At 50.5% G+C, this 27,743-nt stretch overlaps 2 protein-coding genes across 4 annotated transcripts; one reads left to right on the top strand and one right to left on the bottom strand.

Moving 5' to 3' along the window:
* Positions 1-679: 679 nt before the first annotated feature.
* Positions 680-17,071, top strand: RBM23 (RNA binding motif protein 23; the record flags this gene model as incomplete). Of its 3 annotated transcripts, XR_013967113.1 has the most annotated exons (15): positions 680-912; positions 6,743-6,818; positions 7,409-7,518; positions 7,954-8,001; positions 8,133-8,306; positions 8,560-8,613; positions 8,769-8,886; positions 8,984-9,136; positions 9,222-9,359; positions 9,748-9,813; positions 11,299-11,494; positions 11,586-11,705; positions 11,797-11,881; positions 11,964-12,228; positions 13,597-17,071. XR_013967113.1 is itself a non-coding variant. In XM_080808337.1 (14 exons), the coding sequence occupies exons 2-14, from the start codon at positions 6,753-6,755 to the stop codon at positions 11,965-11,967; spliced, it is 1,332 nt and encodes a 443-aa protein (XP_080664463.1). In that variant the 5' UTR covers positions 680-912; positions 6,743-6,752. The 3 variants fall into 3 exon arrangements, 2 of the variants coding, with proteins under 2 accessions (XP_080664463.1, XP_080664464.1); XM_080808337.1 differs by lacking the exon at positions 13,597-17,071 and having other exon boundaries at positions 11,964-13,222; XM_080808338.1 differs by lacking the exons at positions 11,964-12,228; positions 13,597-17,071 and having other exon boundaries at positions 11,797-11,885.
* Positions 17,072-22,636: 5,565 nt separating this feature from the next.
* On the bottom strand, positions 22,637-27,084 carry REM2 (RRAD and GEM like GTPase 2). The gene is made up of 5 exons (XM_080809203.1): positions 26,910-27,084; positions 25,304-25,645; positions 25,011-25,084; positions 24,105-24,312; positions 22,637-23,714 (listed from the first exon to the last, which is right to left on the bottom strand). Exons 1-5 carry the CDS (start codon positions 27,010-27,012, stop codon positions 23,419-23,421), a joined length of 1,023 nt encoding a protein of 340 aa, XP_080665329.1. The 5' UTR covers positions 27,013-27,084; the 3' UTR covers positions 22,637-23,418.
* Positions 27,085-27,743: the final 659 nt, after the last annotated feature.

Here is a 27,743-nt window from a genome sequence, read left to right as displayed (position 1 = left end):
CTAATAGATGGGAAAACTAAAGTATGGGGATTCTGGAAGCCCTTGTAACTTGAGAGTGGACATCAGCTTCTTCTCTTTCTGGGTAGTGGTTTGAGTATTGCTGCACCCAAAGAGTCACCGAAGAAACTTCCAACTTTACTTTTGCAATGGAAGGTGTGTGGCTGTGGAACCAGGCAATGACCATTAGACAGAGTGCGAAATATGTGGCAAGACTTGTGTTTCCTGGAGCCCAACCACAGAGGGCAGGAGGAGATAGGGTTGTGTGGACAGCCCGCTCAGAATGGGGATGTCTGGTCCACCCTCCTTCCTGACATGAGACAAATGAAGCTGCTCATCCCGAAGCTGTCGCTGCTAAGCAGGACCCGTGACTCTTAGGAAATCAGTAAACTGTAGCAAAGAAGTCAATTGTACCTCCTCGTTGGCTCCGCCCACGGCAGTGGCCTAGACACCAGGAGCGGGGAGTGGGGCTGAAGAGTCCTCGCTGGTTCTTTGCCCGCGTTCTCCGCCTTCCGCGTGTCATCTAACCAATGAGAGAGAGCGATGGGCGGCTGCCTTAGGTCGTTCCACTCCCGGAGAGGTTAGCCAATCCGTGGGAACTTGGTGGTTGCTAAGAAACATCTGAGTGTGGCTCCACCCATGCTAGGGTTTCGGCCAATGAAAATCTGTACTTCGGACTGTTGCCGCGAAACCAGTGAGATTAGTTCCACCACCTGAATGTTTCGGCGCCTGCGCAGATTGGGGAAAGTTCTGGAAGACGGCAGAGCTGCCGCCATTTTGCGGGAAGACGAGTGGCTCTGACGGCAGTGCCTTTTTTACTGCTGAAAATCTGGAGAACAGCCGTGCTTCGCGCCCCCAACACACCCAAAGGAACGGCGGAAACCGGGACCCCCCCCCCGTGGGGACCCGGAACTGGTGAGAATCCCCGAAACCCGGTCCCCCCGCGACGTCACCTATGCGTGACGTTGCCGCACGGCGCCTCCCCCTGACGTCAGAGGCAGAAAATGGCGTCAAGAGCAGAAACAGGCAAACTTTTAAGACTATATTGTTGTTTACTTTGGTCCGGAAGTGTACTCTCCCTTAATGTAGACCGATGGCATGACTTTAGGGATCGGCACTCTCGTTGCTCTCTCTCTTAAAGACGAAGATGCTGTCTCAGGGATTCTAGTGACCGATCTCTTTCCAGGTCCCCGCAGCCCTGACGTTTAGGGTCGCCTGTACTGGGGTGGGGATGGGGGGAGCATCGACTCAGCCCGTTTTGAGAGGGCTCACAGGATGGGACTTCAGCATTTAGTGCCAGCACTCCGAGAGAGGTTAGGGAACTGAGACTTATTTCTCAGTTGTTAGGCTCTGGAAGACTCCTGTTCATTGTGTTGGCCTCTGGGGTTTTCCCTGGTTCCTTTTTTTTTTTTTTTTGACCACACGTTCCGTGGCGGTACAGGAGTATAGTGAGGCCACATAATGAGGTTTTAGCATTGGGACGCTGGCCCTCGCAGGGACGATGCGAATCGGTTACTTACAGGACCATTTTTTTAAAATGTAGCCTTGGCTTATTGCACAGCGTGGGAATGTATTTTACCTTTCTCATTGTTCCTGTTCTTGATTAAATTGCCTTCAGTTTGAAGGTGTTTGTGCCCAGCTCTGTGACTGGACCCATCACCACATGGGTCTCCGCATATGGTGAATTTTGCCTGAACTGAGCCTACAGCGGTTCTTGACTCTCCTTTGTCCCTTCAGCCGTGAGGCCTAAGCGCTTGTTGGGAGTTCTTGATTGTGCTGTGACAAAGTCCAGACACTTGCATGCACTCCTAATGCAGTTTTTGGAGCAGGGATGGAAGAAGGCTCTGTGGTTTTTTAGTGGATGGGGTTGATGGATTTTGACCCTTAACGTAGGACATGGGAAGAGTTTGAAAACTACCAACCTGAAAATGCAGTGTGTGAGACTTTACTGCTTCTAGGACACCTGAAAAGATACGCCAAACAGATTGAGGTTTCAAGTTTCAAAATATGCTTATGTTCTGTATGTCTGTGCTTAAATAGATTTCATTCATTTCTGAGTACTTGGGTGAAAACTTTACTTCATAGGTGGTGGCTCATTTGTCAACTTGCGTGAAAGTTTTTGTGCATGTGTTGAATTACTCCTACTCTGTACTAGCAGTCAACAAAGAGCAGTTGTTGAAATCAGAAGCATTTCATTGGGGAGGAAAAAGCAGATTTAAAAGAATAAAGAGGAGCTGTATGACATTTAGAAAACTTGTATAGACTTGGCAGGGAAAAATGACTGGAAAGAACAGAAATGATAGATTGGAACGTTTTATTTTTAAGAAGCAGTTTTCCACAGTCGGTCAAATAGTATGTGTTACAATGAGCTCGGTTCCTGATATTTTGAAGTTTGAAGTATATTTTGCTTCCTATCTAGAAGCCACACTGTAAGGTGTGACTAATGGCACTAATGCTTTTGATAAACCTTTCAGAATAGTAATTCCTTAGATGAGCTCGTATTTTATTTTTTTATTTTTTATTTTTTTAAAGATTTTATTTATTTGACAGACAGAGAGCACAAGTAGGCAGAGAGGCAGGCAGAGAGAGGAGGAAGCAGGCTCCCCGCGGAGCAGAGAGCCCGATGTGGGGCTCGATCCCAGGACCCTGGGATCATGATCTGAGCCGAAGGCAGAGGCTTTAACCCACTGAGCCACCCAGGCGCCCCATGAGCTCGTATTTTAAAGGAGACATCTTGGGGAGCACCTGAGTCGGCTTAAGCCTCAGTCAGTTAAGCAGCTGCCTTCAGCTCACGTCATGGTCCTGGGGTCTTGGGATCGAGTTCTGCAAGTGGGGAGCCTGCTTCTCCCTCTCCCTCTGTCTCCCTGCTTGTGCTCTCACTCTTTCTCTGTCAAATAAATAAAAATCTTTGAAAAATGAAAATAAAAAAACATCTTGGGGTGTGTAGCTGGCTCAGTGGGTAGAGCATGAGACGTTTGATCTCGGGTTAAATTCGAGTACCACAGTGGAGGCAGAGATTACTTAAAAACAAAATCTTAAAAAAAAAAAAACTAGATCACGCTGTGTGCTCTTCTTTTTAAAATTTCTTTTAAGGCTGAGGTATAAAGTACAAGAGAGAGAGTTATAAAGTACGGGAGAGAGATAGAATGGATAAGACATTAGACTTTGGGTCAGGAGACCTTAATCAAGAGTCAGCTCCTCCATTTAAGTTTTGTGATTCTGGGCAGTTGACAAAACCTCAGTTTTTTCATTGTGCATTGGACCTGATAGCCGCTTATAGCATATATTACCTTTGATTGTTAAATGAATGTACTGTGTCACTGGGGCTCCTGGGTGGCTCAGTTGTTGAGCATCTGCCTTTGTTTGGCTCAGATCGTGATCCCAGGGTTCTGGGATCAAGCCTCACATCAGGCTCCCTGCTCAGTGGGAGGCCTATTTCTCCCCATCCCCCTGCTTGTGTTCCCTCTTTCGCTGTTTGTCAAATAAATAAATAAAACTTTATTTAAAAAAAATATTTTTTTGAAATATATAGGATCTTTATTTTTATTTTTATTTTTTAAAGATTTTATTCATTTATTTGACAGAGAGACAACAGCGAGAGAGAGGAAACACAAGCAGGGGAAGTGGGAGAGGGAGAAGCAGGCTTCCCGCCAGGCAGGGAGCCGGATGCCGGGCTCGATCCCAGGACTCCAGAATCAGGACCTGAGCCGAAGGCAGACACCCAACGACTAAGCCACGCAGGCGCCCCTAAAAAAATATTTGTTAAAAGTGTACAATGTTATTATAATAAGAGATTGAGTTTACTGTTTTTTTATTTTAAGATTTTATTTTTAAGTAACTTGTACACTCAACATGGGGTTGGAAGGCACAACCCTGAGATCAAGAGTTGCAGGCCCCACCAACTGAGGCAGCCAGGCGCCCCAAGGTCACTGGTTCTTAGACACAGCTATTTTTTATTTGATTTCCATTTTAAGGCTTAAATTTGATTCCAGGTAATTTTTGTTTGGCTCTTTCCAAGAATCTTGTCTCTGTAACAGGCTTAGTACAGTGCCTAGGAATATTAGGTACTGTAGGAGTGATTAGTCATATTTTTATATTACTTATTTTGTATTAGTTATTACTTTTATGCTCCTGCTTTACTCTTAAATCACCAAATCTGAGGGCAGCAAGGACAGCATCATTGGATGATGCATTAGCTGCTTTGAAGAGGAAAAAGCTCAGGCGCCTGGGTGGCTCAGTCGTTGAGTGTCTGGCTTCCGCTCATTTATTTGACAGAGAGACACAGCAAGTGAGGGAACACAAGCAGGGGGAGTGGGATAGGGAGAAGCAGGCTTCCCGGAGAGCAGGGAGCCTGACTGACGTGGAGATCCCAGGTCCCTGTGATCATGACCCTAGCCAAAGACAGACGCTCAATGACTGAGCCACCCAGGTGCCCCAATAAACAAAGTCTTAAAAAAAAAAAAAAAAGATGGGGCGCCTGAGTGGCTCAGTGGGTTAAAGCCTCTGCCTTCAGCTCAGGTCATGATCTCAGGGTCCTGGGATCGAGCCCCACATCGGGCTCTCTGCTTGGCGGGGAGTCTGCTTCCCCTTCTCTCTCTGCCTGCCTCTCTGCCTACTTGTGATCTCTGTCAAATAAATAAACAAAATCTTAAAAAAATTAAAAAAAAAAAAGACAAAGCTCTTATAGATATGGAAACTCTGATTATGATTAACCTCCTTCCACAGAAGTTTTTCAGATTAGTTGGAGTTTTTCTGGTTTTTGGTTTTTAGTCAGCTTTATTGAGGTATAGTTGACGTAAAGTAAAGCTGTACACATTAAGGTACACAGTTTGATGGGTTTTGATGTTTAAACACCCATGAAACCATCACCGTCAAAAGTTTCTTCTGCTCTTTTGTAATCCTTTCTTCCTAGCCCCTCTCCACCTCCTCCTATCCCTAGGCAACCACTGATCTGCTTTCTGCCAGTACAGGTTAGTTTACATTTCCTAGATTTTTTTCCTTTAAATGGAAGCACACAGTATGTGTGTATTTTTGTCTTTTTTCTTTCACTCAGCATAATTATTTTGAGATTCGTGCATGTTTTGTATATTGATAATTCCAGACCAATATTTTTAAAATTATTTATCCTATTGATCTTTTTTGATATTTTCTTTTTCTTTTTTCTAATTTTTTTTTTAAGATCGTATTTATGTATTTGACAGAGCTTGAGTGCATGCACAAGCAGGGGGAGCAGCAGGCAGAGGGGGAAGGAGAAGCAGGCTTCCTGCTGAACAATGAGACAAGCAGGGGCTCAATCCCACGACCCTGGGATCATAACCTGAGCTGAAGGCAGATGCTTAACCGACTGAGCCACCCAGGCATCCTTGATATCATCATCTTTTTTTTTTTTTTGGACCGGCCTTTGGTGGTCCAGACTTGGGAAAGATGATTGCTAGGTGTGAAAGCTTGGAGGAGGCAGGAAGTATTACCCTTCCTGCCTAGACAGGCTTCAGGGTGAAACTGTTGAAGGTGGTCTTAATCATTATCTTTCTGAGTTATCTGAATTCTAGTTGGTATTATATGGGAAATGCTTAGTGCTGAGTCCTCTAATTTTGATGTTTATGTGGAGGATGTGGAGAAGAGCTTAGGCCCGATCTGCTTTCTGGTGTTATTTTGTCTCATTCCTGATTTTTAGTCTTACATCTTTTTCTTTTTCTTGGAAATACATGCTTATTTCTATGATTTAAGTTTAAACTGGTTATTAACACAGAATTTTGAACTATAGAATGGAGGCCTAGTCCATTGTCAAGTGAATAATAATTTTGAATGCCAACACTTTCTCTTCACAGGACAGGGTTGTATTATATTTTGTTTCTTTTTTTTTTAAGTTTTTTTTTTTTTAAAGATTTTATTTATTTATTTGACAGAGACAGAGAGAACACAAGTAGTCAGAGAGGCAGGAAGAGAGAGAGGAGGAAGCAGGCTCCCTGTTGAGCGGAGAGCCCAATGCGGGGCTCGATCCCAGGACCCTGGGATCATGTCCTGAGCTGAAGGCAGAGGCTCTAACCCACTGAGCCACCCAGGCGCCCCTTTTTTTAAGTTTTTTAAAAGATTTTATTTATTCGGCAGAGAGATCACAAGTAGGCAGGGAGGCAGGCAGAGAGAGAGGGGGAAGCAGGCTCCCTGCTGAGCAGAGAGCCCAATGTGGGGCTCGATCCCAGGACCCTGAGATCATGACTAAGCTGAAGGCAGAGGCTTAACCCACTGAGCCACCCAGGTGCCCCTATATTTTGTTTCTATCTAGATATTTATTTTCTTTCTAAACACTTGACTTTTTAAAAGCTACAGAACAAAACTAGTTCAGATTCAAAATGTGCAAAAAGTAAACCTGGGTGGCTCAGTGGGTTAAAAGCCTCTGTTTTCGGCTCGGGTCATGATCCCAGGGTCCTGGGATCAAGCCCCGCATCGCATCGGGCTCTCTGCTCGGCAGGGAGCCTGTTTCCACCTCTCTCTCTCTTTGCCTGCCTCTCTGCCTGCTTATGATCTCTGCCTGTCAAATAAATAAATAAAATCTTTAAAAATAAATAAATAAATAAATAAATAAATAAATAAACCTAGAGTAAGCCACAGCCAGGAAGATCCCTTTGGAATTCAAGAAACAGAAGTATATATTCTGAAGTCTGTGTCTTGGAGGAGGAAGGGAATGTGGGGTGCCAGCAGGGGTAGAAAAACATGAGGTTCTTATGTATCCATGTCCTCTCCTCAGATCTGCTACTATGGCATCCGATGACTTTGATATAGTGATTGAGGCCATGCTGGAGGCGCCGTATAAAAAAGAGGAGGTAATATTCCCCATCTGACTCCTGGAATTGGGTTGGTAAGAAGAAGCGGTTATAGATCATAAGTTTCAACACTTTGTAAATCCTCTTTCCCGGCATGTTTATTATGTATTGTGGCTAGTCATAAAAGTCATAGTTTTTTAGTAAGCGCCACTCTCCAGCTTCTGTACTTAAAGGCATGCTGGCAGAGAGGGTCCCAAAGCTGGGGTGAGGGGTGGGAGGAGGTTGGGGTAGAACGTGCTGGGAATAAGTGCTTTGCTCTTAGCTCTCAATGACAGAGTAGAAAGTCAGTGTATCTCAGACGTAAATAATTTCTCACTCTTTTGGGAAATAGATTGTCGGTGCAACAAATGTCAGGTAGCTAAAGTTTTGACATCGTAATCTGTCACTCTGATCTCTTTTTGGGTGGTTTCCTTCTTTCTTCTCTTACTCCCTTTGTCAGGAGATCTGGGTGCTCACAAACTGGCCAGATAATTGTGAGCTTTGATTTCATAAGCTTTCTTCTCTGTCCACTTTTGTTCTTCTCTTGCCCAATGGAATGTGTGTGTCTACCACCTTGTATCTGGTGACATTTTTCCTGGCAAACTCCTCAGGAAGAACAGCAAAGGAAAGATGTTAAAAAAGATGGCCCTAGCACCACCAGCGTGAGCAGTACCGGCACCAGTGGCACCAGTGGGAGCAGCACCGGTGGGGAGGCGAGCAAGTAAGTGTGGTGTGAGGAAGCAACTGCGTCCGTCATCGGAGAAACAGCCAGAACGGGGAGGTGGATTTTTAGAGATGGCTCCGTTGGGTCCTGGGAGTCACAGTGACTTGGTTTAATGATCTTCTCCTCTTCACATTCCAACATAGGCTTGTGGTTCTGTTCTAGCATCTTTTTGTTTCAGTTGAAGAAAACAGCCAGGGGACCCCTGATTTGGAAACAGCAGCTTTTGCTGCGCTTTGGGGGGAAATGGCCACTTCAGATGCCTGACAGCATTCAGGGCTGTGTGCAAGTTGGTGTTGCTGTGAACGCCTGCCAGGTCACCTGGGGCTCTTTGGTCTTTTATTGCTGTTCTACCCTGGCCGTTCTGTCACTCCTTTTCCTTGGGGGAGAGGAGAAAACCTTTTTGATAATGAGAATTTATCCTCTCCTTTATAGGAAGAAGAGGAGTCGGAGCCATAGTAAAAGCAGGGATAGAAAGCGCAGGTCAGTCGTTCTGGGGGCTTTTGCATTTTGAGAAGTCTTCCAAATGGGAAGATAGCAGGGAGAGCTATCCTGAGAGGCCAGAAGAGGCCAGGGTGCCCTTTAGCAAACTCAGTTGTGCCTTCCCCCTGTAGTCGCAGTCGGGACCGGGACCGGCACAGGCGGAGGAGCAGTCGGAGCCGAAGTCGAGACCGGCAGCGGCGCCACCGCAGCCGGAGCTGGGACCGGCGGCACAGCAGTGAGTCCCGCAGTCGCGACCGGCGGCGTGAGGACCGCGTGCGCTACAGGAGCCCGCCACTTGCCACTGGGTATTGCCTCTTGCTCATACAATGGTGTTTGTGTTGGAGTCTGGGTAGGCCCCGTGTGCTGTCGTTCCTGCCTGCGGGTGCTTGCAACCCACTGTGGCGGGCAGGAGGCCCCGGGACCGGAAGGGTGGTGTTGACAATTCCCATGTGATGAGGTGCTGGAATCTGGCTTTCTCGTGCTGGAAGTCCAGGCATTGGACTGATGTGGGTGAAACCGGATGATATGATTTTCCATTTGTCGTTGTCTGTTCCACAGGCGCAGGTACACACACAGTAAGAGTCCTCATTTCAGAGAAAAGAGCCCGGTCAGGTGAGTTGATAGTGAATGGTCTTCCAGGGACTGTGAGGTCTGACTAGAAAGCCGCTTGAGCCGGAGTCCAGGAATGCGTGGTACTTGAGGGGAGCTGGAGAGCAGTAACCGTGTATTAAGAGCGGGTGTCTTACCGAATTGCACTCGCTCTTCAGGGAGCCCATTGATAATCTGAGTCCCGAGGAGCGTGATGCCCGCACAGTTTTCTGTATGCAGTTAGCTGCCCGCATTCGGCCTCGGGACCTGGAGGACTTTTTCTCTGCTGTTGGCAAGGTAACTCTCCCCCACCCTTAGCTGTCTTCCCTGTATAGCTATCTTCTGTCCATCCTCTTTTATGCCCAACTCAGGATTTTCTCCTTGCCCTGGATAGGTTCGTGACGTCCGAATAATCTCTGATCGGAACTCCCGTCGTTCTAAGGGCATTGCCTATGTGGAGTTTTGTGAAATCCAGTCTGTGCCGCTGGCCATTGGGCTGACCGGGCAGCGGCTGCTTGGAGTGCCCATCATTGTCCAGGCTTCACAGGTGAGCGAGCTGCGAAGCTGACAGGAGAAAATGGGTTTGGAGGGAGGAGGTTTGGGATGCGAGCTATTGGTTCCTTCTCGCCTAGGCTGAGAAAAACCGACTGGCAGCCATGGCCAACAACCTGCAGAAGGGCAGCAGTGGGCCAATGCGCCTCTATGTGGGCTCCCTGCATTTCAACATCACGGAGGACATGCTTCGGGGCATCTTTGAGCCGTTTGGCAAAGTGAGTAGAAAGTGATGGAAACCTCTGAAGGGAATTGGGAAAAGCGGGGAGGGTGAGCCTGCCTCTTTGTTCTGTCTGACCACGATTGGCCCACCGCACCCGCCAGAACGTGCGGATGGTCCGTGCCAGCGAAGTGAGGCTCCGTCTGTGCAGTCAGAGTGCTCGGTGCACACGTGAGTCCAGCACTGGGAGCTCAGATAACGGGGTCCAGATTCAGTAAGATGAGCAGGGAGAGGTGTTATGGAAAGAGGCGGCCTTTATCTCTTTTTAAAGTGATTTGGAGAGTTAGAACTAGTTGGCTCCAAAGTTAGAGGTAGTTAGAACAGGCAGGAAGGATCACAGGTGCAGGTACCCCCAAAACTGCTAATAATTTGTCCTTCTCTTACAGATTGATAATATTGTCTTGATGAAGGATTCAGATACAGGCCGTTCTAAAGGTTATGGTTTCATTACGGTGAGTTTCTGGTCTTTAACTTCGGAATTTCATTGTGGTTTGTCCACTTGTCTGATTTGCAGCTTAGCTTCGTCCTCCTCCTTTAGGAACTGTCTAAATGACCCATAAGCCCCGGTGCCTGAAGCCTGGACTAGCCTTCTGCCCCTTGAGATGAGTGCATTGCTTGAGATCTTGGCTTTGCTCCTGCACACTGTCAGTGGCCCTGGTGTGGGCGTGTCCAGGCGTTCAACCAGCCTCTCTCGTGCCGCGTCTTGCTCTTTGGGTAATAGAAGTGACTTCAGGCTGCAGCTGCAGGGCTGGGGGCCTGAGGGAGGTTAGGTGTGGGCTTCTATAGATATGCTTCATGAAATTGGTATGTTTTCATGATAGGAGCAGGAATAGGGAATTTTTTTTTTTCCCGCCCTGGTCCTACCCCCATTAAAAGCAGTTTTTCCATTCAGAAATATCTTTATATTCAGGGACCGCTGTAGGGAGAAGAGCGAGGCCACATCTTACCTTTTCCTGACACTCCCAACACAGTTGCTTCCAGTTCCCATAACTGGTTCTTCCAGCCCTGTGTGACTTTAGGTTGGGGACTGGCTGCCAGTCCCCGAGTCTCATGGAAGCCGGTATTTTCTAGGTTCAGTCCAGACAGCATACACCCCCCCACAGTTGCCTGCAGGGCTGAGGAGAGGTAGGTTGTGTTCCACCAGGGGCATTGCTCACCTCAGAAGTATCCGGTGAAGGCAAGCCACCTACACCACCTGCCTAGGAACTGTCAGTACTGCGTGCCAGGCCCTAGGGCAGGTGCTACCAGAGGAAACAAAGCCAGCTCCGGTGCTCACAGTGGCAAGTACCTCTTCTAACTCCTGGGTGACTCAGATGCAGAAAAGCTTTTGAGTCCTTTTTGCCCTTGTGCTGCCACGTTTTTGGTCAATATCCTTGACACGTCAGCAGCAGACTGGGATCTTCCCCATAGCAGGCTGCTCTGGTGCTGCTGGGCAGTAGAGCCCTATGATCAGCAGCACTGGTGGAGGCGAGTAGGGCTGGGGTGCCGTCTTGCTCTCCGTGCCAAGGTGCACTGCCTCCTACGGTGGGGCTTTGGAGTTCCAGATTCCTACTTCTTGATTGAGAATTGCAACTGACGAGCCCTAAAGGCTGAAATAAAGGAAGCTGGACTCTCAGGCTGTCTTACTTCCGTTGCTGTGCTCGTTTGTGCCGCAGCCTGTAAGGGTAGGCCACCCTATAGATAATAGACTTTTTGCATTATTAGGTTAGTAGAGCTGGAAGATTGAAGTGATTGCCATTGAGTCAGTTGGAAAAGGTCCTTTTCACATGATCATTTTGGGGGCTGGGGATCTTTGGTCACATTCCCTGGGACAGAAGAATTTGTGCCACAATGAGCATGCAGTTTTCCTGGGATAGCTTGACTAGGCGGTGGTAGTGGGGCTTGGAGAGCATGTCCACGCCCAGGAGGTGACTGATACGGCCTGGGGTTTCTTGTAGTTCTCAGACTCTGAGTGTGCCCGGCGGGCCCTGGAACAGCTGAATGGCTTTGAGCTTGCTGGTCGACCTATGAGAGTTGGCCATGTGACCGAGCGTCTTGATGGTGGCACAGACATCACTTTTCCGGATGGGGACCAGGAGCTGGATCTGGGATCAGCAGGTGGACGTTTGCAGCTCATGGCCAAATTGGCAGAAGGTGGAGAGTGTTTCTCTGCAGAGTGAAGAACGGGGGGTGGGATTTTAGATCAGGGGTTGGGACTTAATGCCAACTTCTCTTTCCCTTTTAGGCTCTGGAATCCAGCTGCCTACCTCAGCTGCAGCTGCCGCCGCCGCTGCCCAGGCTGCTGCTGCCTTGCAGCTGAATGGGACAGTGCCCTTGGGGGCCCTGAACCCTGCGGCTCTGACCGGTAGACTTGGACTTGGGAAAGGGAGGAGGGGTTAGGGCCTGGAAAGAAGAAATGCTCTGTGCTCACTAACTCGTGCCTCTCTCTGTTGTAGCTCTGAGTCCGGCCTTGAACCTCGCCTCCCAGGCAATTGCCTCCCAGTGCTTCCAGCTTTCCAGCCTCTTTACCCCTCAGACCATGTGAGTCTCAGGGTCTGGTTCAGTTTTGTCTTTGGTTGTTTTTTTTCCTTTAGCTTTCCCTGACCTCTTTTCCTTGCCATAGGTAAATCAGTGGCGCAGTACACTGCCTCCCTGTGCCTCTGGGTCCTGCCACTCCCTTCTCCACATCTACCCTTCCATGGCCCCTTCTCCATTTTGTGGACCAAGCCATTCTGAGCGTGTGGATGTTGACTGTGCGGGAATTGGGGCCACCCTTGAACTCAAGAAGAGCTCCTGGCCAGAGCCCCATTGGAAATGGACTCTGCTGAGCAAAGCCACTAGTCAAAGAGGACAGAATCTGCACCTGCGTTGAACACCTGTTTCTCCATGTATGTCGTCTTCTAGAATGACCTTCATTGCTCTTTCCAACCACCTCTTAGTGATTCCTCGGTTCCTCCCCTGTTGGGAAGGCCATAGGGCATTAACTGAAGGAGCGAACCTCTCTCCTTTTCCTATACCTTTACCCTACAGTCTGTTGAGGAAAACCCTTAAGACCTCTGGTCCAAGAGGACTTTGGAGTCTGGGGGGGCAGGGTGAACCTTGAAGGTGCTGGCTTGCTGCTGCACAGGTCCCAGAAGACGGCAAGGACATGCATGTTGTGAAGCCTGCCTTAGGCCTCACTTGGGGCCAGAACTGCTCCTGTGGGCTCAGCATCTTGCTGGGAGGTGTGGGAATGATCTGTCCTGCCAGGCATTTTGGATGTCTTAGGGGCGGGGCTTTCAGGAGTTTAGTGAAAGGTGGGATACCTTTCCAGTATCTTCTATCTTCCTTTGTATAGTTGTCCTTCCTCCCAGGTCCTTCCTGTGGCCCAGGATGGGAGGATGGAGAGGAGGCTGCTACTCTACCATTTCCCATGTGCCTCTACTGTGGGCTCAACCCCAGCTGTTAAAGCTGCTCCTGTCCCCTACCCGGGTACATGTGAGCCCTTTTCACTGGATTTTATACCCTTGTGTCTGTGTACATAAAAATATATGTATATGCATGTGTACATACATGTGCATACGTACACATACATGTGCATATATGCATATAAACTTTGTATAAAAGGCAGGTTCCACTGTTGTGGCTGCTGCCCATACGTGTGTGGTCTCAGTCAGTTGGTGTGTTTGATGCTAATAACTTCTCATGAGCCAAAACCATGAATGGTTCTAGGGATAGAAAACATTTGTAAAGCTTTTGTGTTTTTTCCCTTTATTTTAATTTTGTTTTATCTAACCTTGCTCAGAAATTAAAATGGATGGAAGGCACACACCTGGATGGAATTCCCCATCTATCTGCATTATACTCTCCACCCCGTGGGTCTCCTCCATATGTCTTCATCTTAACTGTTTCCTTTTTTTTTTTTCCCCTCCCCACCCACCCATCCTAAGTATTTCCAAACCTACCTTGTCATTGGACACATGAACAGGCTGTCTCTGTGCCCAAGGACAGATCTTGTCTTTCCACCAGATGGCAGTGTGATGGTAGCACATTTTGCACCTTTGGTTAGAGGTGTATGCGATCTTGAGTTTAAGTACCAGAGAAGCTTCCTAGGTTCACCAATCTTACCATTAGCCTCTGTGTCCACCTGTGGCTCTCTTTGTAACAGAACTCCCAGTCCAGTATCCAGAACGGTTGGGGTATCATACATTGGGGCTCCCCAGGCTTGAAGTCGGCTATTCCTCAGTCAGTCCCCTCAACTGTTGTTTTCCATATAGGACTCTGCTTGGCACGACACAGGCTTGGGACCAGTGAATTCCAGAATGCTGAGTATTCCAGGAATTGCCCTGAGGAAGGGGAGGCGCACATCTTCCTCCACCTGCTTTGTAAGGCTTATGACAAGGGGCCTGCCATAACTCGGCTCGCTAGGTAGGGACCAGCCTAGAGAAGAAGGTCTGAGGTTCAGGGGCAGAGCTCTGTGGGACTCCTCCATTCTCTACCAGTCTCTATGGCAACAGAATGTTAAGACTTTATTGTAATGCTAAAAATATGGATAATTGCTGTTGGGTTTTAATTTGTCAGCTCTCAGACTTCTAAGCAGAGCAAAGGTTTATTAGTGATACTAGCTTCTGAGGTTGCTTTTCACACTGAAATATTAGGTACTTGGCGCCTGCTTGTGGCAGAAAAGGCCACTGGGACCCAGAACTAGCTCTTGATCCCCCCACCATATCCCCCCTGCCCTGGCTGCTGCAGCCTCAGCCTTGCTGCTCCTATTGCCTTTGCCACCACCCCCACCCTTTCCCTGTCCTGGTTTGCTCTCTCGGCCTGGGGGAAGGCTGATTTTAGGTAGTAGCTGGCTAGGGCCCAGTCCCCCTATAGTTATTGATTTGGCTGCTAATGCATCCTGAAAAACAGCGTGGACCATTTTTGTTAGTTATCCTGAGGCTCAGGACCAGGCTTCCTCATGGCGGTCTTGAACTCCTCCAAAGTATAAATAACCGCAGGCCTTGCCTGCCTCCCTGCCTTCATCAGATGGGTGCCTGTCTCTGCTTGGTTTCCTTTCGTTCCCATGCCTGCCTACTTTGGCCTGCCTTCACTTTGCTTCCTTTCAGCTTAGTTCTCCCACCAGTCCTTTGTTCCTCATACAGCCTCTTGCTGGGGGAGAGAGAATGGTGGAAGTGAGGAAACATCTAGGACAACTACTCTGGTCTTAACCCATATAAGGTGACAGCATCTAGTGGGTGACAGCCAGAGTCACTACATGTGACTCAGTGCCTTCCAGTTACTCATCTCTGCATTGGGGGTGAGAGGAGGGGGCAGCAAACAGCCTCCTAAGGTAAAAGAAACCTTCCTGAGGCTCTGTTGCCTGGGCATAGTGGCTCAGGTGTGGGTAGAGGAGAGACTGGCCCAGATCCTCTTCTAGCATAGAATTGCCCAGCTGTCCTTTGTTCTAAAATGACGTTCACCTGACTTCTGACTTCTAGCCTATACTTCTGTCTTCTCTAAGGCAGTGGTATTTCCTCCTTGTTCTTTAAGCTTACATTTTCTTGGAATTGGGTTTCTGCCTACTTCCTTCTTAGGCTCCCAACAGCCCCCAGATGTGAGTGACCAGAGGAAGCAGGGGTTTGCCATTTGAATCTTTAGTCCTGGTGCTTAGGAGGAAGGGAACTGAGTTTACAACTTGAAGGAGATGGTCATCCACAGCCTCTCCTTTCTCTTTTCGGAAGGAGTGTGGTGAGAGTCAGGAAGTAATGGTTGGACAGCGAGGAGAGGCTGTGCTGGCTCCGAAAAGTGGGAGGTGGTACAACGGTAATTGTCGACACCGGCACAGGGCTGTCTCGGGTTAGGCATTGTTCTAGTCACTTGGTGTGTACTGAGTTCTTAATCCTCACAACAACCCTCTGAGATAGACTTTCACCATCTTTGCTTTGTGAACAAGGAAACGGATACCCAAAGAGGGTAAGTAACCTGTAATCGTGGGCGATTACACAGCAAGTTTGGGATTCCAATCCAGGCAGTCTAGCTTCGGATTCCTAGATCCTAATCTCAGCTTGCCCCTCTGGGAGCCAAGGCCTGGGAGTTGCTTTTTCTACCTCTGTACCCTGAGTTCGCAGTACGTCCTGCACTTTTCCACTTCCATGTTTGTTCATCTTCTCCTCTCTGCCCCTCTTCTGCTTGTCAAAATCCTGTCCTGTAAGACTCTGAAGCTTTGCTAGCTGATTTCCCTTTTCAGGTTTGGTTGTCTTGTTGCAAGTCTCATTCTGCCTTTGTGTACAGTTCTGTGTAAATTCTTACTAAAAGATGATTATAGCCCGATGAGGCCAGCCACAGACATGTCTTCTTCATTATTGCTTTGCTTTGCACATATTAGGTGTCTGTTGAGTTAATTCCCTCTCTGTTCAAGTCAGAGCTAAGCTTTCCGACACCCTTCCTTTCTGGCCTGTGTTCCCTGGCATCCTCCATTCCTTCCTCACCCCTCCAGGAGAGAAGGCAGCTTTACTCTTTTTGGTGTTACCATGGTAGCCTCTGATGCTTCCTGTCAAAAAAGTGCTGCTTGCCATCCAACAGAGAGTGATGTTTCCATGGCAACCAGGTGATGTGATAGTTATGAGCTGGATGCAGGAAAGAAATTCTTGTCTCAGAACTGGGTCTGAACCTTCAGGCTTCAAACATCCCTTCTCTTCCCTCCCAACTTCTGCACTTTGTATCCAGGACGTATTTGCTCTCCGTGTGCTCTTGGTGGAGAGAGTTCTGTGAGCGGTGAAGCAGACCCAACCAATTTAGAACATCTGGGAAGGTGGAGGCAAGGAAAGAGCTGATCAAAGCTCACTTTTAAAAGTTGGATGAGTTCTGTTAGCTTTCCCACATGATCTCCTCTCAAGAGCCCTTAAGGAGTTGGCTGCAGTTACTGGAGGGCCATTAAGCAGTTATTTTTGAGGGCAATGGTAGATGGATGAGGGGCCTGAAGACTGGCAAGGAGCCAGTCAGTGCTGGCTTGCAGGGAGGGGAAGCAGTGACCTTGGAAATCAGAGACTTGTCAAACTCTATCCAATGTTCCAGAAAGGAAGGCAGCTTTCATCAGCTTTCAAGCATCGTGAAGCCTCCTTGTTTAGAAAGGGAGTGCCAAAAATTAGCCTTTTCTGAACAACTGGGCCCGTCCAAGCCGGAGGGCCTTCACCCTGCAGCAGAACGGTCACACTCTGGAGCAACACCGTGGGCTGCAGATGGCTCTGCTGTCTGAGAGCAGTTGAGTAAGCTGGGGGTTCGTCCTTCTGTGACTCGGACTCCTCATCTGTGAAAAGGGAGAGCTAACAGCAGCACCTGTCTCTGGGACGGTGTGAGGCTGAGATAAAACAGCCAGTGGAGAGGGCTCGGAACTTGAGAGCTTGTTATTACTACTGGCCATCGTTACTCCCACTTCCTTCCTGACCTCAGAATGCTCTGCATGTGCAGGGAGAAAAGTGAGGGTGAGGCAGTGGTGAAAGCAATTCTTCCTGGACTGAAGTCCCCTGCTTATAAGGTCCTGGGTCACAAGGAGCCTGGATTTCAGAAAAACAAGTCCCACTGGCTCAGTCCCTTTTTGTGCCTGAAACTGTACATCAGAGGGGCCACCTAGGGGGCCCAGCCAGTTCAGTGTCTGCCTTTGGCTCAGGTCATGATGCCAGAGTCCTGGAATGGAGTCCCACATTGGGCTCCCTGCTCAGCGGGGAGTCTGCTTCTTCTGCAACCCCCCAACTCATGCTCACTCTCTCTAAAAGGAAAAAAAAAAAAAAAAGAAAAATCAGATAGCAATCAGATGGCTTCAAAAAGTCAAAGTGATTCTCTCCCCAGCCACCCTGTCAGGTACCTTCAGCAGGACTCCTGCCATTTGCTTTGGTCAGGGAAACCTCGCAGTGTTCCCTGCTACCACCCTTTGCTTAGCGCCCCTCCTCGCCTGCCACAGGTGTCCGCTAGCACCTGCCATCACTGGTCTCCAGGGCTCTGACAACTTCCTTTCAGAGAAAGATTTTAAATCAGCTCAGGTCCTCTAAAGACAAATCATAACTGGAACAAAAAAAATGGAAAACTGCAGTATAATACCATCACTTAGGCTTCAGTTGCCAGTCTTTCCCCCGGTCCCCCACTATTCCTCAAAACAACAAATCTAATAATGGGGGTCCTTTGGAAGCAAGTTGGACCTTTGACAGAGACATAGCAAGAGAGAACACAAGCGGGGGAGTGGGAGAGGGAGAAGCAGGCCTCCCGCTGAACAGGGAGCATGATGTGGGGCTCTTTCCCAGGACCCCGGGATCATGACCTGAGCTGAAGGCAGATGCTTAAAGACTGAGCCACCCAGGCACCCCATCTATTATTTATTTATTTGTTTTAAAGATTTTACTTATTTACTTGACAGAAATCACAAGTAGGCCCCTATTTATTTATTTCTTAAAGATTTTATTTATCTGGGGCGCCTGGGTGGCTCAGTGGGTTAAGGCCTCTGCCTTTGGCTCAGATCATGATCTCAGGGTCCTGGGATGGAGCCCCACATCGGGCTCTCTGCTCAGCGGGGAGCCTGCTTCCCTTCCTCCCTCTCTCTGCCTGCCTCTCTGCCTACTTGTGATCTCTGTCAAATAAATAAAATCTTAAAAAAAAAAGATTTTATATTTTTGAGAGAGAGCACGAGCAGGGGGAGGGGCAGAGGGAGAAGGAAAAAGTAGGCTCCCCACTAAGCAGGGAACCCAATGTGTGAGTCCATCCCAGGACCCGGGGATCATGACCTGAGCTGAAGGTAGACACTTAACCGACTGAAGCACCCAGGTACCCCTCTTTATTTTTTAAAGTAATCTCTACACCTATTTTGAGTCTCAAACTTAGAACCCCAAGATGAAGAGTTACATGCCCCACCAACTGACCAGCCAGGTACCCCTTAGATTTGCATCTCCGGGGTGCTGGTATGCCTTGAGACGTTAGTAAGCTGTCTGGGTACCTGAATAAGGTACCAATAAGGGATCAGGACATGGATCGTGGAAAAAAAAAAAAAATTGCAAGGCTCATTTCTATAATGTTTGACAAATTACAAAGATGTTTCCATTTGCGTTAGTCCTCATGACCATCCTACAAGGTAGGTATTGTTACCTTTATTTTATAATTGGGAAAGCTGAGGTCCAGAAAGGGAGGGAGATTGAGAGTGACTTTCTGCATCCAGAAAATAGTGGGACTAAGTACTAATTAAAGTGCTGGCAAGGCTCCCATGGAGTCTGTATGGGCACGTAGAGTCTACCAGGCCACCAAGCCATGGAGTATGTCATTTAGAGTCAAATGGATAAGGGGCACTTGGCTGGCTCAGTTGGCGGAGGGTGCAACTCTTGATCTCAGGGTTGTGAGTTTGTGCCCCACACTGGGGGTGAAGATTACCTTAAAAAAAAAAAAAATGACAAGGCACCTTGAGCATATCCACCAGAGAGCCACCAAGATGATAAAGGACTAAGAAGCAGGATGCTCTTACCTGGTTTTGGAGTCCCTTGACAACTGGGCTGTACCATCCCCTCCAGTTTTGCTGCCTTCTTACAGGGAGAGTGTCTATCTCACACGCAGGGCTGCCTACCCTGTCCCATGTCTCCTGTGCACTTGTTCACATAGTTTCTCCACAGGGTGTTTCTTCTTCCCCCGATTTAGCCTGCATATATCCTTCAAGACCCAGTTCCTAAAATTTATCTCCAAATTCTGTTTCTTCATTCAGAACTCTTAGAGGACATGACATAGCCCCCAGATAGATAGCCAAACTGTGGTCCAGTTTGTCTCACATTTCCAGCTCAATTATAAGCTCCTGGAGGGCAGTAGTCGTGTCTTAACCTGTATTTGTTTTTCCCATAGGGCCCAGCGTGGTGACTGGCATTTGGCAGTACTTGAGGGGAACAACAAGGATTTGTGAATGGATGTCCAGGAAAAATGGACTTAGAGTGATGTGGCTAGAACTATGTTAGATTAATAAGGTGTATGCATGGGTGGGCTTTCTGGGAGTGAGGGTTTAACCCAGGAGACTTGTGAAATCCTCTTCCGTGACTGGCAGGCTTTTAGAAGAGGAAAGACCCTGCCCCAGTCTCTCTAGAGAGGGTTAGATGCAGCGGGGCATAATGGCCCACGGCCCACCTCAGAGCAGAGCCCCCGAGTAGAAGGATGCCCTCTAAGATGCAGGACTGGCCTCACCTCCGGCCGCAGACACAATTGCATGCTTAAGAGGAGCAGGAGGGTGGAGAAGATCTTACCTGGCTGAAGCAGTTCCGGCCCCAGGGCCCTTCGCTGATCTCTCACGCCAGCGGATCAGCCCCTGGGGGCGACTCTGCCTTGCCCAGAGAGAGGGAGAAGAATGGCTCTCAGAGAAGACCCCACCTTCCAAGTCTGGGGGGAGGCTGGCTTCAGCTTCCGTCTGTTCTGAGCTCGTCCCTGTAGGCGTCTAGAGGGAACGCACAGATGGGTTGGGCTGATGGGGCTGGCTGAGCGAGGGGGAAGGATGGTTATGGTGTGTGTGGCACCCCTCACGGGGGAGGCCCTATCACCATCTTCAGGATGCATATTTGAAGCTTCAGACACATGAAAGGCACTGGGCCTTTTTCCTCATCTTCCCCTTTGGCCACATTTGACCACTGGTGGTAGTCTTTCCTTGGAAAAGCCCTCTTCCTGGGGCGCCTGGCCGGCTCAGTCAGTAGAGCATGCTACTCTTGATCTCAGGGTAGAGAGTGTGAGGCTGCCTGTGGGCAGAGAGTTTACTTAAAAAAACAAGAGCCCTCCTCCCTTGGCAGAACCACTGCAAGTTCAAGTCCAGTTCTTCCGCTGCCTTGGTGGTGGCTGGGTCTCCACCTTCCTCATCTTATCCCCAGGACCCTGTCTCTGGGCTTTCTTTCTCTCAACATCAAGACTTTGTTTTAAGTTATTTTGATTTTGAACAGTAATATGTGCCATTGTTAAACATTCAAACAGAAGAAGGATACATAATGGAAAGTAAACCTCTCGCATCCATTCTCCATGCACCCAGTTCCCCATCCTGGCAGCAATCAGGACCATCAGTGGTTTGTAATTTGTTGGGTCACAGACCCCTTTGGCAACCTGAGGAAATCTGTGAACCCTGTTCTCAAATATGCCACTGCACAAACACATCAAATTGTCCCACTTCACAAACATCACAGACTCCTAAAGCCCATGTGTGGTTTGAGGTTAAGGATCCCAGCCTGTATTGTATCCCCTTCCTTAGTGCCTCAGCATAATTTGTGGGTCCTGATGCAAAATAAAAATTCAGGGCTTGGGGCACCTGAGTGGCTCTGTTGGTTAGGTGTCTGCCTTTAGCTCAGGTCATGATCCCAGGGTCCTGGGATGGAGCCCCATATCGGGCTCCCTGCTCCATGGAGAGCCTGCTTCTCCCTCTCCCTCTGCTGCTCCCCCTGCTTGTGCTGTCCCTGCCAAATAAGTAGATAAAATATTTTTAAAATAATAATGCAGGGTTCCTTGTTCAAAGACATTCAAGACTGCAACAGCAGTGCCTCAGACCCAGCACGCGGTGCTGTGTGACTGCACTTCTTCCTTCTGGCTCCTCTATTACCATCTCTATGGGCATTATTCTCACAGCTGTGTCTCTCACCCTAACTTGTTCTGAATTTCAGACCCAGCTGTTCAGGGAGCTGCTGAAACTCCATATGGATGTTTTTCTACCATCTCAAATTCAAGGGTCTCCAAAATGGAGCCATTTACCCACATCCTCCCCTGCCCCTTAACTCCCAGTTCCTCACCATCCTCCCACTACCTGTGACTCCTGCCTGTACCCAGCTGCTCAGTTGCCACGTTCCACCAATTCTGACTCACACTGCTGGTGCCTCTGCTTGCCCCCGCCTTCTCACTTGGGATGGCCCTTCATTACTGTCCATATGTATGACTGTTAATCGTCCCCTCAGCTTAACTCTTCAGGCCTTGCCTCTGCTGCTCCAGTCCATGCAACACCTCTCCCAGCCTCCTCCTTCCCAAGGACGGTCCCGATTGTGTCACTTTCATACTCAAAGACCTTTGGTGACTCACTGTCTGCAGGCTTGGGCACAAACTCCTTTGCTTGCCATTTAAGGTACTTTAAGGTTCCAAACCTCCTTCTTCATGCTCATCTCCTACCCCTCCTCTTAATGTCCCTGAGGTTTCAACCCAACCATCGGTCCCCTCAAGGGGCCAAGTGTGCTTTTCTGCATTTTACATTATGAAGTGCCTCTGTTCATGGTCCCCAGAATTTAGACCTGGCTATTCCGTCATAATCACCTAATTTCTCTGGCCCATTCACCACAGCACCTGCCCATGGCCCTGCCCATTGTTTCCCTTACATTTCTTCTAATGACCTTCTTCCTCTTCCTCTCCTTACTAGAAGGGGAACCTCAGATGCAAACCTGGATAAAATCATTAAGTATCAAGCAGATATGAGTGGGATCCCCGCTCTGTTGCTTACTGACCCCAGACAAGTTACTTAAACTCTTCCACAATAAAAGGTGCAATAACACCTTATATAGTCATTAGAGAATGAACAGAGAAAGGGAATAAAGTTGAAAGGGTAATGTCACTATTCATATTATCCTCTCATAACCTCCCATGCTGAGCTAGTCCCCTTCGGCTCCTTCCCTGCTGCAGGGATCAGGAGACATCTCATCCCTCTTTCCATCAAGTTCTGGGAACTTGGGTGGGGCGGAGTGGTCTGGCCCGCAGGTACTCGAGTAGCTGTGCTGTAGTCTGGGGTGAGGGGAGCTGCTGCCTCTGCTCTCTTTGTTCAGACTCTTGGCTCAGGCAGCAGTAGGCGTAGGCGTCCCCAGGGGGAGGCACTGACAGCTTCAGTTCTCACAGGGCTTTGCAGGTGACAGTTGGGGTGGTGGGGGCCTGTCAGGGGAGGTGCAGGCCATCTTCATCATGCCCCAGCTGATGGGCCTCCTTGGTGGATGTGGGCCCCACCTGAAACCAGACCGGGGCAAAGCTCGGGGTAGCTCTGGGTGCTAAACGTGGCCTCCAGCTCACTCTGCAGAATAAGGGGAGGTAAGGTGATGAGGTCTAGGGTGTGGATTTGGTCCCGTTGTGTCAGGAAGTTACTAAAGCTTCTAGCAATTCTTTGCTCCTCTCCAGGATTGTTTGCTCATCTGCAAAGGGACGAGTTAGACCCAGATATTTCCAAGGCCTGTGGCTCCTTTCTTAGACTACACCAGGACTAAAGTTCTGGAGCTTACGTGGAGATTTAGTTTCCTTGCTCCTCTGGGGCTTAAGCTTTGTAACAGTTTCCATCTACAACTATCCCTTCTGCGGGGCTTTTGAGAACAAAGTCAAAATGAGCAAATGTAGAAAAGTTCTTTATTGAAAAGGAAGGGTGACGCCCTCGCTGGGGGCTCCTGGGCCCTGGCCAAAGGGGGCGGTACCACCTGCTCAGCTCTTCGCTATGGCATAAGAAGGCAAAAGTCTGTCCCAACCTTACCTTTAATAACCTTAAAAGGGAAGTGCCCTGGTGTGGTGGTGAATCACAGAATCAACTCTGAAGAACAGCACTTCCAGGCCTTTGCCTTTAAGAAGTTCTTAAAGGCAAAGTGGACAAATGCCGCAACTAAGAACCAGCACGTTTTAGGAAAAGTATCAAAGAAGCGTCTCCGTGTCTATTTACCTTTAAGGATCTCTTAAAGGTGAGGCGTGCTCGCGCGGAGTATAAAGGTGGAGAACTGGAAAGGGGTCTACGAAGCACTTTCCCAGTTCTCGCTTTTAGGATCTCTTTCCGGGAGAGGTGGTCAAGCCGTGACTTAATAATTAAGTCAAAACAGCTGGCGGAAGTATAGCCCCTCGGGCCCTCCAGAAGCCGCCTTGCCCCTCTGGCCGCAGCGCGCCCGCCCGCAGGTCTGCGTCCTCGCCTTCTAGGCGCTCTGGGGCGGAGAGGTAGCCAGGGCGCGCGCGTTGCGGTGGGGAGGGCTGGAGGCGACGCGGGCGGGTGGCCGGGCGCCCGGGGCGTTTTTGGTTTCCTAGACGGTCTTCGCAAAGGAAGCCGGACGGGGGCGGGGCAGGGCGAGGTGGGGGGCAGCAGAGGGCGCGGTGACCATGGCGACCGCGGTGACCATGGCGACCACGGCTCAGAGCACGGAGAGGTCGTGACACGACCTGGAGCGCTGCTTGAAGAACTTGGCGTTGCGCGGCACCAGGTTGGCCAGGAAGCGCTTGGCCTTCTTGGTGAGACTCTCGCGGCGCGCGGGCGGCGGGGGGCCGTCTGGGCAGCCCCACTCGGGCCGCGGGCCCCCGGCGCGGCTCCGTCCCCGGCGCAGCCGGATCTGGCGCACCGCGCCCTCGAAGAGCTCCCGCGTGTTGTGGTGCAGCGCGGCCGACGTCTCGATGTGCTTGCAGCTCAGGGTCCCTGCCAGGTGGCGGCCTTCTGCGGGAAGAGACGGGTTGAGGCGCCCGCGGGCTGCACGGGGCCCCGGGCGGGGTGGGGGGGTGGGGTCTGGGGGAAGAGGAGGTGCCGGGTGCCGTAGAGAGGGGTCGTGGCCTGTGAATCTCTAGCAACCGAGAACAAGGCAGGGATCACGCAGAGGACCGTGGTGGTGCGGAGGGCAGGAGAGACAGGGGCCTTGGATTGGAGAAGAGGGGAGGAGTGAAAGGAAGGCGTTCTCCGGCCCTAGGCGTGGGCACTGAGAGTCTTCCCTTGGCCTGCTAAAGGGTAAAGGCAATTGTTTGCACGCCTGGAACGGTAAAAGGGCCTTGCGGAGAAGAGGCGACTTGGAAGGGAGAGATCTCAGGTATGGATGAGGTACAGGATACTCACCCTCCAGTGAGACCTCCCGGGAGCGGGCCAGGTCGCTCTTGTTTCCCACGAGGATGACAGGGAGGTCGTGGTGGGGCCTCCCAGCTCGCAGCCGAAGTAGGGTCTCTGGAACTTTGGAGAAACTTCGCCGGTCGGTGACTGAGAAGACGACGAGAAAGGCATCCCCGGTCTGAAGGCAGTGGTCCCGCAGCCACCCCCCTGCGTCCCCCTGCATATGGGCAGAGAGTGGTGGAATGTCAGGGTTGGAGGCAAGGGAGCACCCGTCCAGCACCTGCATCTCAAGGATGAGGAATCTGGGTGTGAGGGAGAAGCCACCTGCTTAGGACCACGGAGCTAGTTAATGGCAGAATCTTCATAACCTGGAGAGTGCTTGTGGAGGAGAGGGTGGTTTATAATGTGAGCCCCAAATGGGAGAATTGGGGACACAGGGTCCTAGACCAGGATAGCCCATCCTACTTTCTTGCGCTTAAGCTCTTAGTTTAAAAATGAATACTCTTCAACTGTATGTAATCTGGTCTCTCATTTCTATGTAGTAATCATTTATGTTCAAATATTCACAAATCCTCACTTTCCCCCCTTCCCTGGTATTCCAGAGCCCTGAGCTCTCCTCCTGTCAGATCAGAGTCTTCCAGGTTGGAAAATCTATGGATGGGGTTGGTTTCAGGGTGTTCAGCCTCGCTCACAGCTGCAGGGTTTGTCAAATTCAGATCCTAACTTCCCTCTGGGTCGGAAGATCCCGGAAAGACAGAGGCACTCAGTGCCATGGCATGCACATTGATGTGGACCTCTGCTCTCTGATATGATCCGTGTGCAAGGCCAGGTTCTGGAACATACTGGAACCAGGGCCTGCAGTGCCACCAGCCTTTGGCCAGACTCTGCCCCTCCCCAGCTCTCCTAGGTTCTTACCTGTTCCCAGATGTCATAAACAACTAGAGTCACTTCCTCCTTATCCACCGTGATGCGTCTTTCATAAGTGTCCTCTGTTGGGAAATAAAGACAGAATAGAGCCCATTAGGAGGCTCCCCAACACTTGTGAGACCTGGTAACCAGGGACCCCCTCCAGGGAGGTTGCCACAGAAAAGCACTGGAATAGCTTCTCTTAGGTTCTGACCTCCAGGGGCTGCCCATGCCTTGAGCTCTTCCATCCCTGACTAGGGCTCCGCAGGTGCCCTTGACCCTTACAGAGCTCCCCCAAATACCTGGGTTCTCCGGCTCATGAGCACTGTCTCCCTGGAGACCACCGAAAGTGCCTGCTAGGGTGCTCTTGCCCACGCCGCTCTCCCCTACCAGCATGACCTTGAAGATGCCATCCTTTTGGGTGGAGCCTGCCTCCCCTGAGCCCAAGGAGTCAGAGGAACCAGAGGATGAGGCTTGAGGTGGCCAGTCAAGTTCATCTATGGCCTGGGCGCGCCGCAGCTGGTGCTTGTAGGGGACAGGCATACTGCCTCTTCGTCTGGGGGCCCCTGGGGCAGGGGGTGGCCCACCCTGGTCCAACCCTGCCAGCAGCTTCTCTGGCTTCTTCAGCAGTGAGGCATCTGTTTCTGGGGGGGGGGGGCAAAGAGAAGGAAGCTATGAGTGGGGGTATGCCTAGCCATCTGTAGAGGGCTCAACCCTGCCTGCTGTGGCCTCAGAGCCCCAGTGGATGACGACAACCCAGAAGGAGCTGAGAATGTTTGTCCTGACCTCTGACACTGAACTCCCCCAGAAGCCTGAACTGGTAGGGCTCAAAGGAGCCGAACTAGAGGCTTACCCAATGTGAGTCCAGCCATAACATGTTCAAAACGTGCCCCATGCAGGGGAGGCACCTGTGTGTAGGCTTGCACACCCACTGAAGCCTCACGCTGACACACAGGCACACCCCCAGACTAGGCCTCTGGCCCCAGGGGGTGCCCCTCCACCCCCTTCTACTGAGAGGCCCTGCCTTCTACTGCCTCCCTATCGAACAGGTAATCACCCTAACTGGGGAGGGGTGAAGGGAATGAGAAGCTGATGCTGCTGCCCAGGAATCTGGGGGGGGGGTGTCAAAAACTTTGTGGGGAGCCTGTTCCCAGGGAAGGGACTTTGCTCGTTGTGATGTGTGCAGTGCCCCCGCCCCTGTGCGTGAGAAGAGCAGCCTCTTCTCATGGCCCCACAGGTGAGAATCTCCCAGTGCATGGTTGTGTGTGAGAATCTTTCTGCATCTCTGGCAGTCCCTGTAAGTCCCAGAGAATCTTCTGTTTGTGGTGAGGTAGAGGGAGGGAGGGAGTGGGGGAGAGAGCGAGAGTGAGAGTGCGGGAGCATGAGGCATGAGCGAGAGGGAGAGTGACAATGCATGGGTCAGGGTAACTGGAGGAAGAACGACAGACACAACAAAGGGGGATGGCGAAAGGCTGGAAATAGCCCAGGATCAATAGTTGGCTGGCAGCCAGGGCCTCCAAGAGCCAGTGAAACCCTTCCAACAGGTCCCCAGGGCAGCCCCCAGCCGGTGATTCCCAGGCTGGTGGGCTACCCCTTCCTGTTCCCCCCATCCCTCCTGCCCATCCTAGCCTCTTAGGAGTGAGGCTGACCTAGGGGCTGAGCACCAGTTTCCCCAGTGAAGCCCTGGGAGTGATGGGGGAGGGGGCGTTTAGGCAGCACCCCGGGGGGCCCCCAGCCCAGCCCAGCCTCAGTCCTGGTGTGAGCTGGAGGCTTCCCCACTTCCTAAGTTGCTCTTACCCTTTGCTGTTTGGGTTCAGGCTCTATCGACCCCCAGTTCTGACCTCCCCACCAGAGCTTCAGCTCCCACCCCCATGCTTTCAGCTGGAACCTACCCAGCTCAGTCCTTACCTGGTGTGGGCGTCCCTGGGGGGGAGGCCTGGTGGCTGCCGGAGGGGCAGAGTGCTGTGGTTTCTGTGTCCGTGTCCATGTCGGTGTCGAGGTCCGTGTGCATCGGTGTGCGTGTGCAGCCCCGCGGCTTGCAGTACCCACTCCCTCACTCAGCAGCACTGTCAGCTTTTCCCTTAAATACCACCCCCTTGCCCTCCTCCCCTCGACACCTGGGGAAATTGTCCCGCCCCCTGATGAGGTCACACATGCTAATGAGCAGTGATGTCAGCGGGATTCCCTCCTTTCTGCGCCCCCCCCTTCCTTTGTGTCGCTTCCCTCTCGGAGCACACACACTGCGGAGTCTGGTTAAGACCTGACCAGAACAAAGTCAGAGGGGCAAAAGAGACAGGGGTTCAGAGAAGCCGGGTGAGGGTCTGGTGGGTAAGGGAGCTGAGGATGGCAGGAGGCAAGGACCCAGGAACTGGGAGGTCTTTCTCCAGGTGCTGGGACTGTGCGTCATTTGTCTGTGGACTCCCCGCCCCCAAGCCCTGTGTCCAGCTCAGAGTGGGTGCTCAGTGGCTAAATGGACGGCCTAGAGGCAGAAACCAAGATATTTGGGGTCACCCTGGCACCAAGTTTCCATCATCCTCTCCTTCCCCATACCACCCCTTCTGGGCTAAGACCCACCACAGTAGCCATTTCCCAACTTGGCCCCTAGGCAGATGGGGGCTCTGAAGAGGGAGTGATGGCTACCTGCTTCGGGCAGCTTCACTGGTCACTAGGTTCAAGCGAGTGCAAACCATGGGGGGACTGCTTCCCCTTCCCTCCCGCCCTGCCAGGCCCACCAACCTAGTG

Source organism: Martes martes (genome assembly GCF_963455335.1).
Source record: "Martes martes genome assembly, chromosome: 7".
Classification (NCBI taxonomy): domain Eukaryota; kingdom Metazoa; phylum Chordata; class Mammalia; order Carnivora; family Mustelidae; genus Martes; species Martes martes.
Note: the sequence above shows the minus strand (reverse complement) of the source record. Positions and strands in the feature narration are given on the sequence as shown.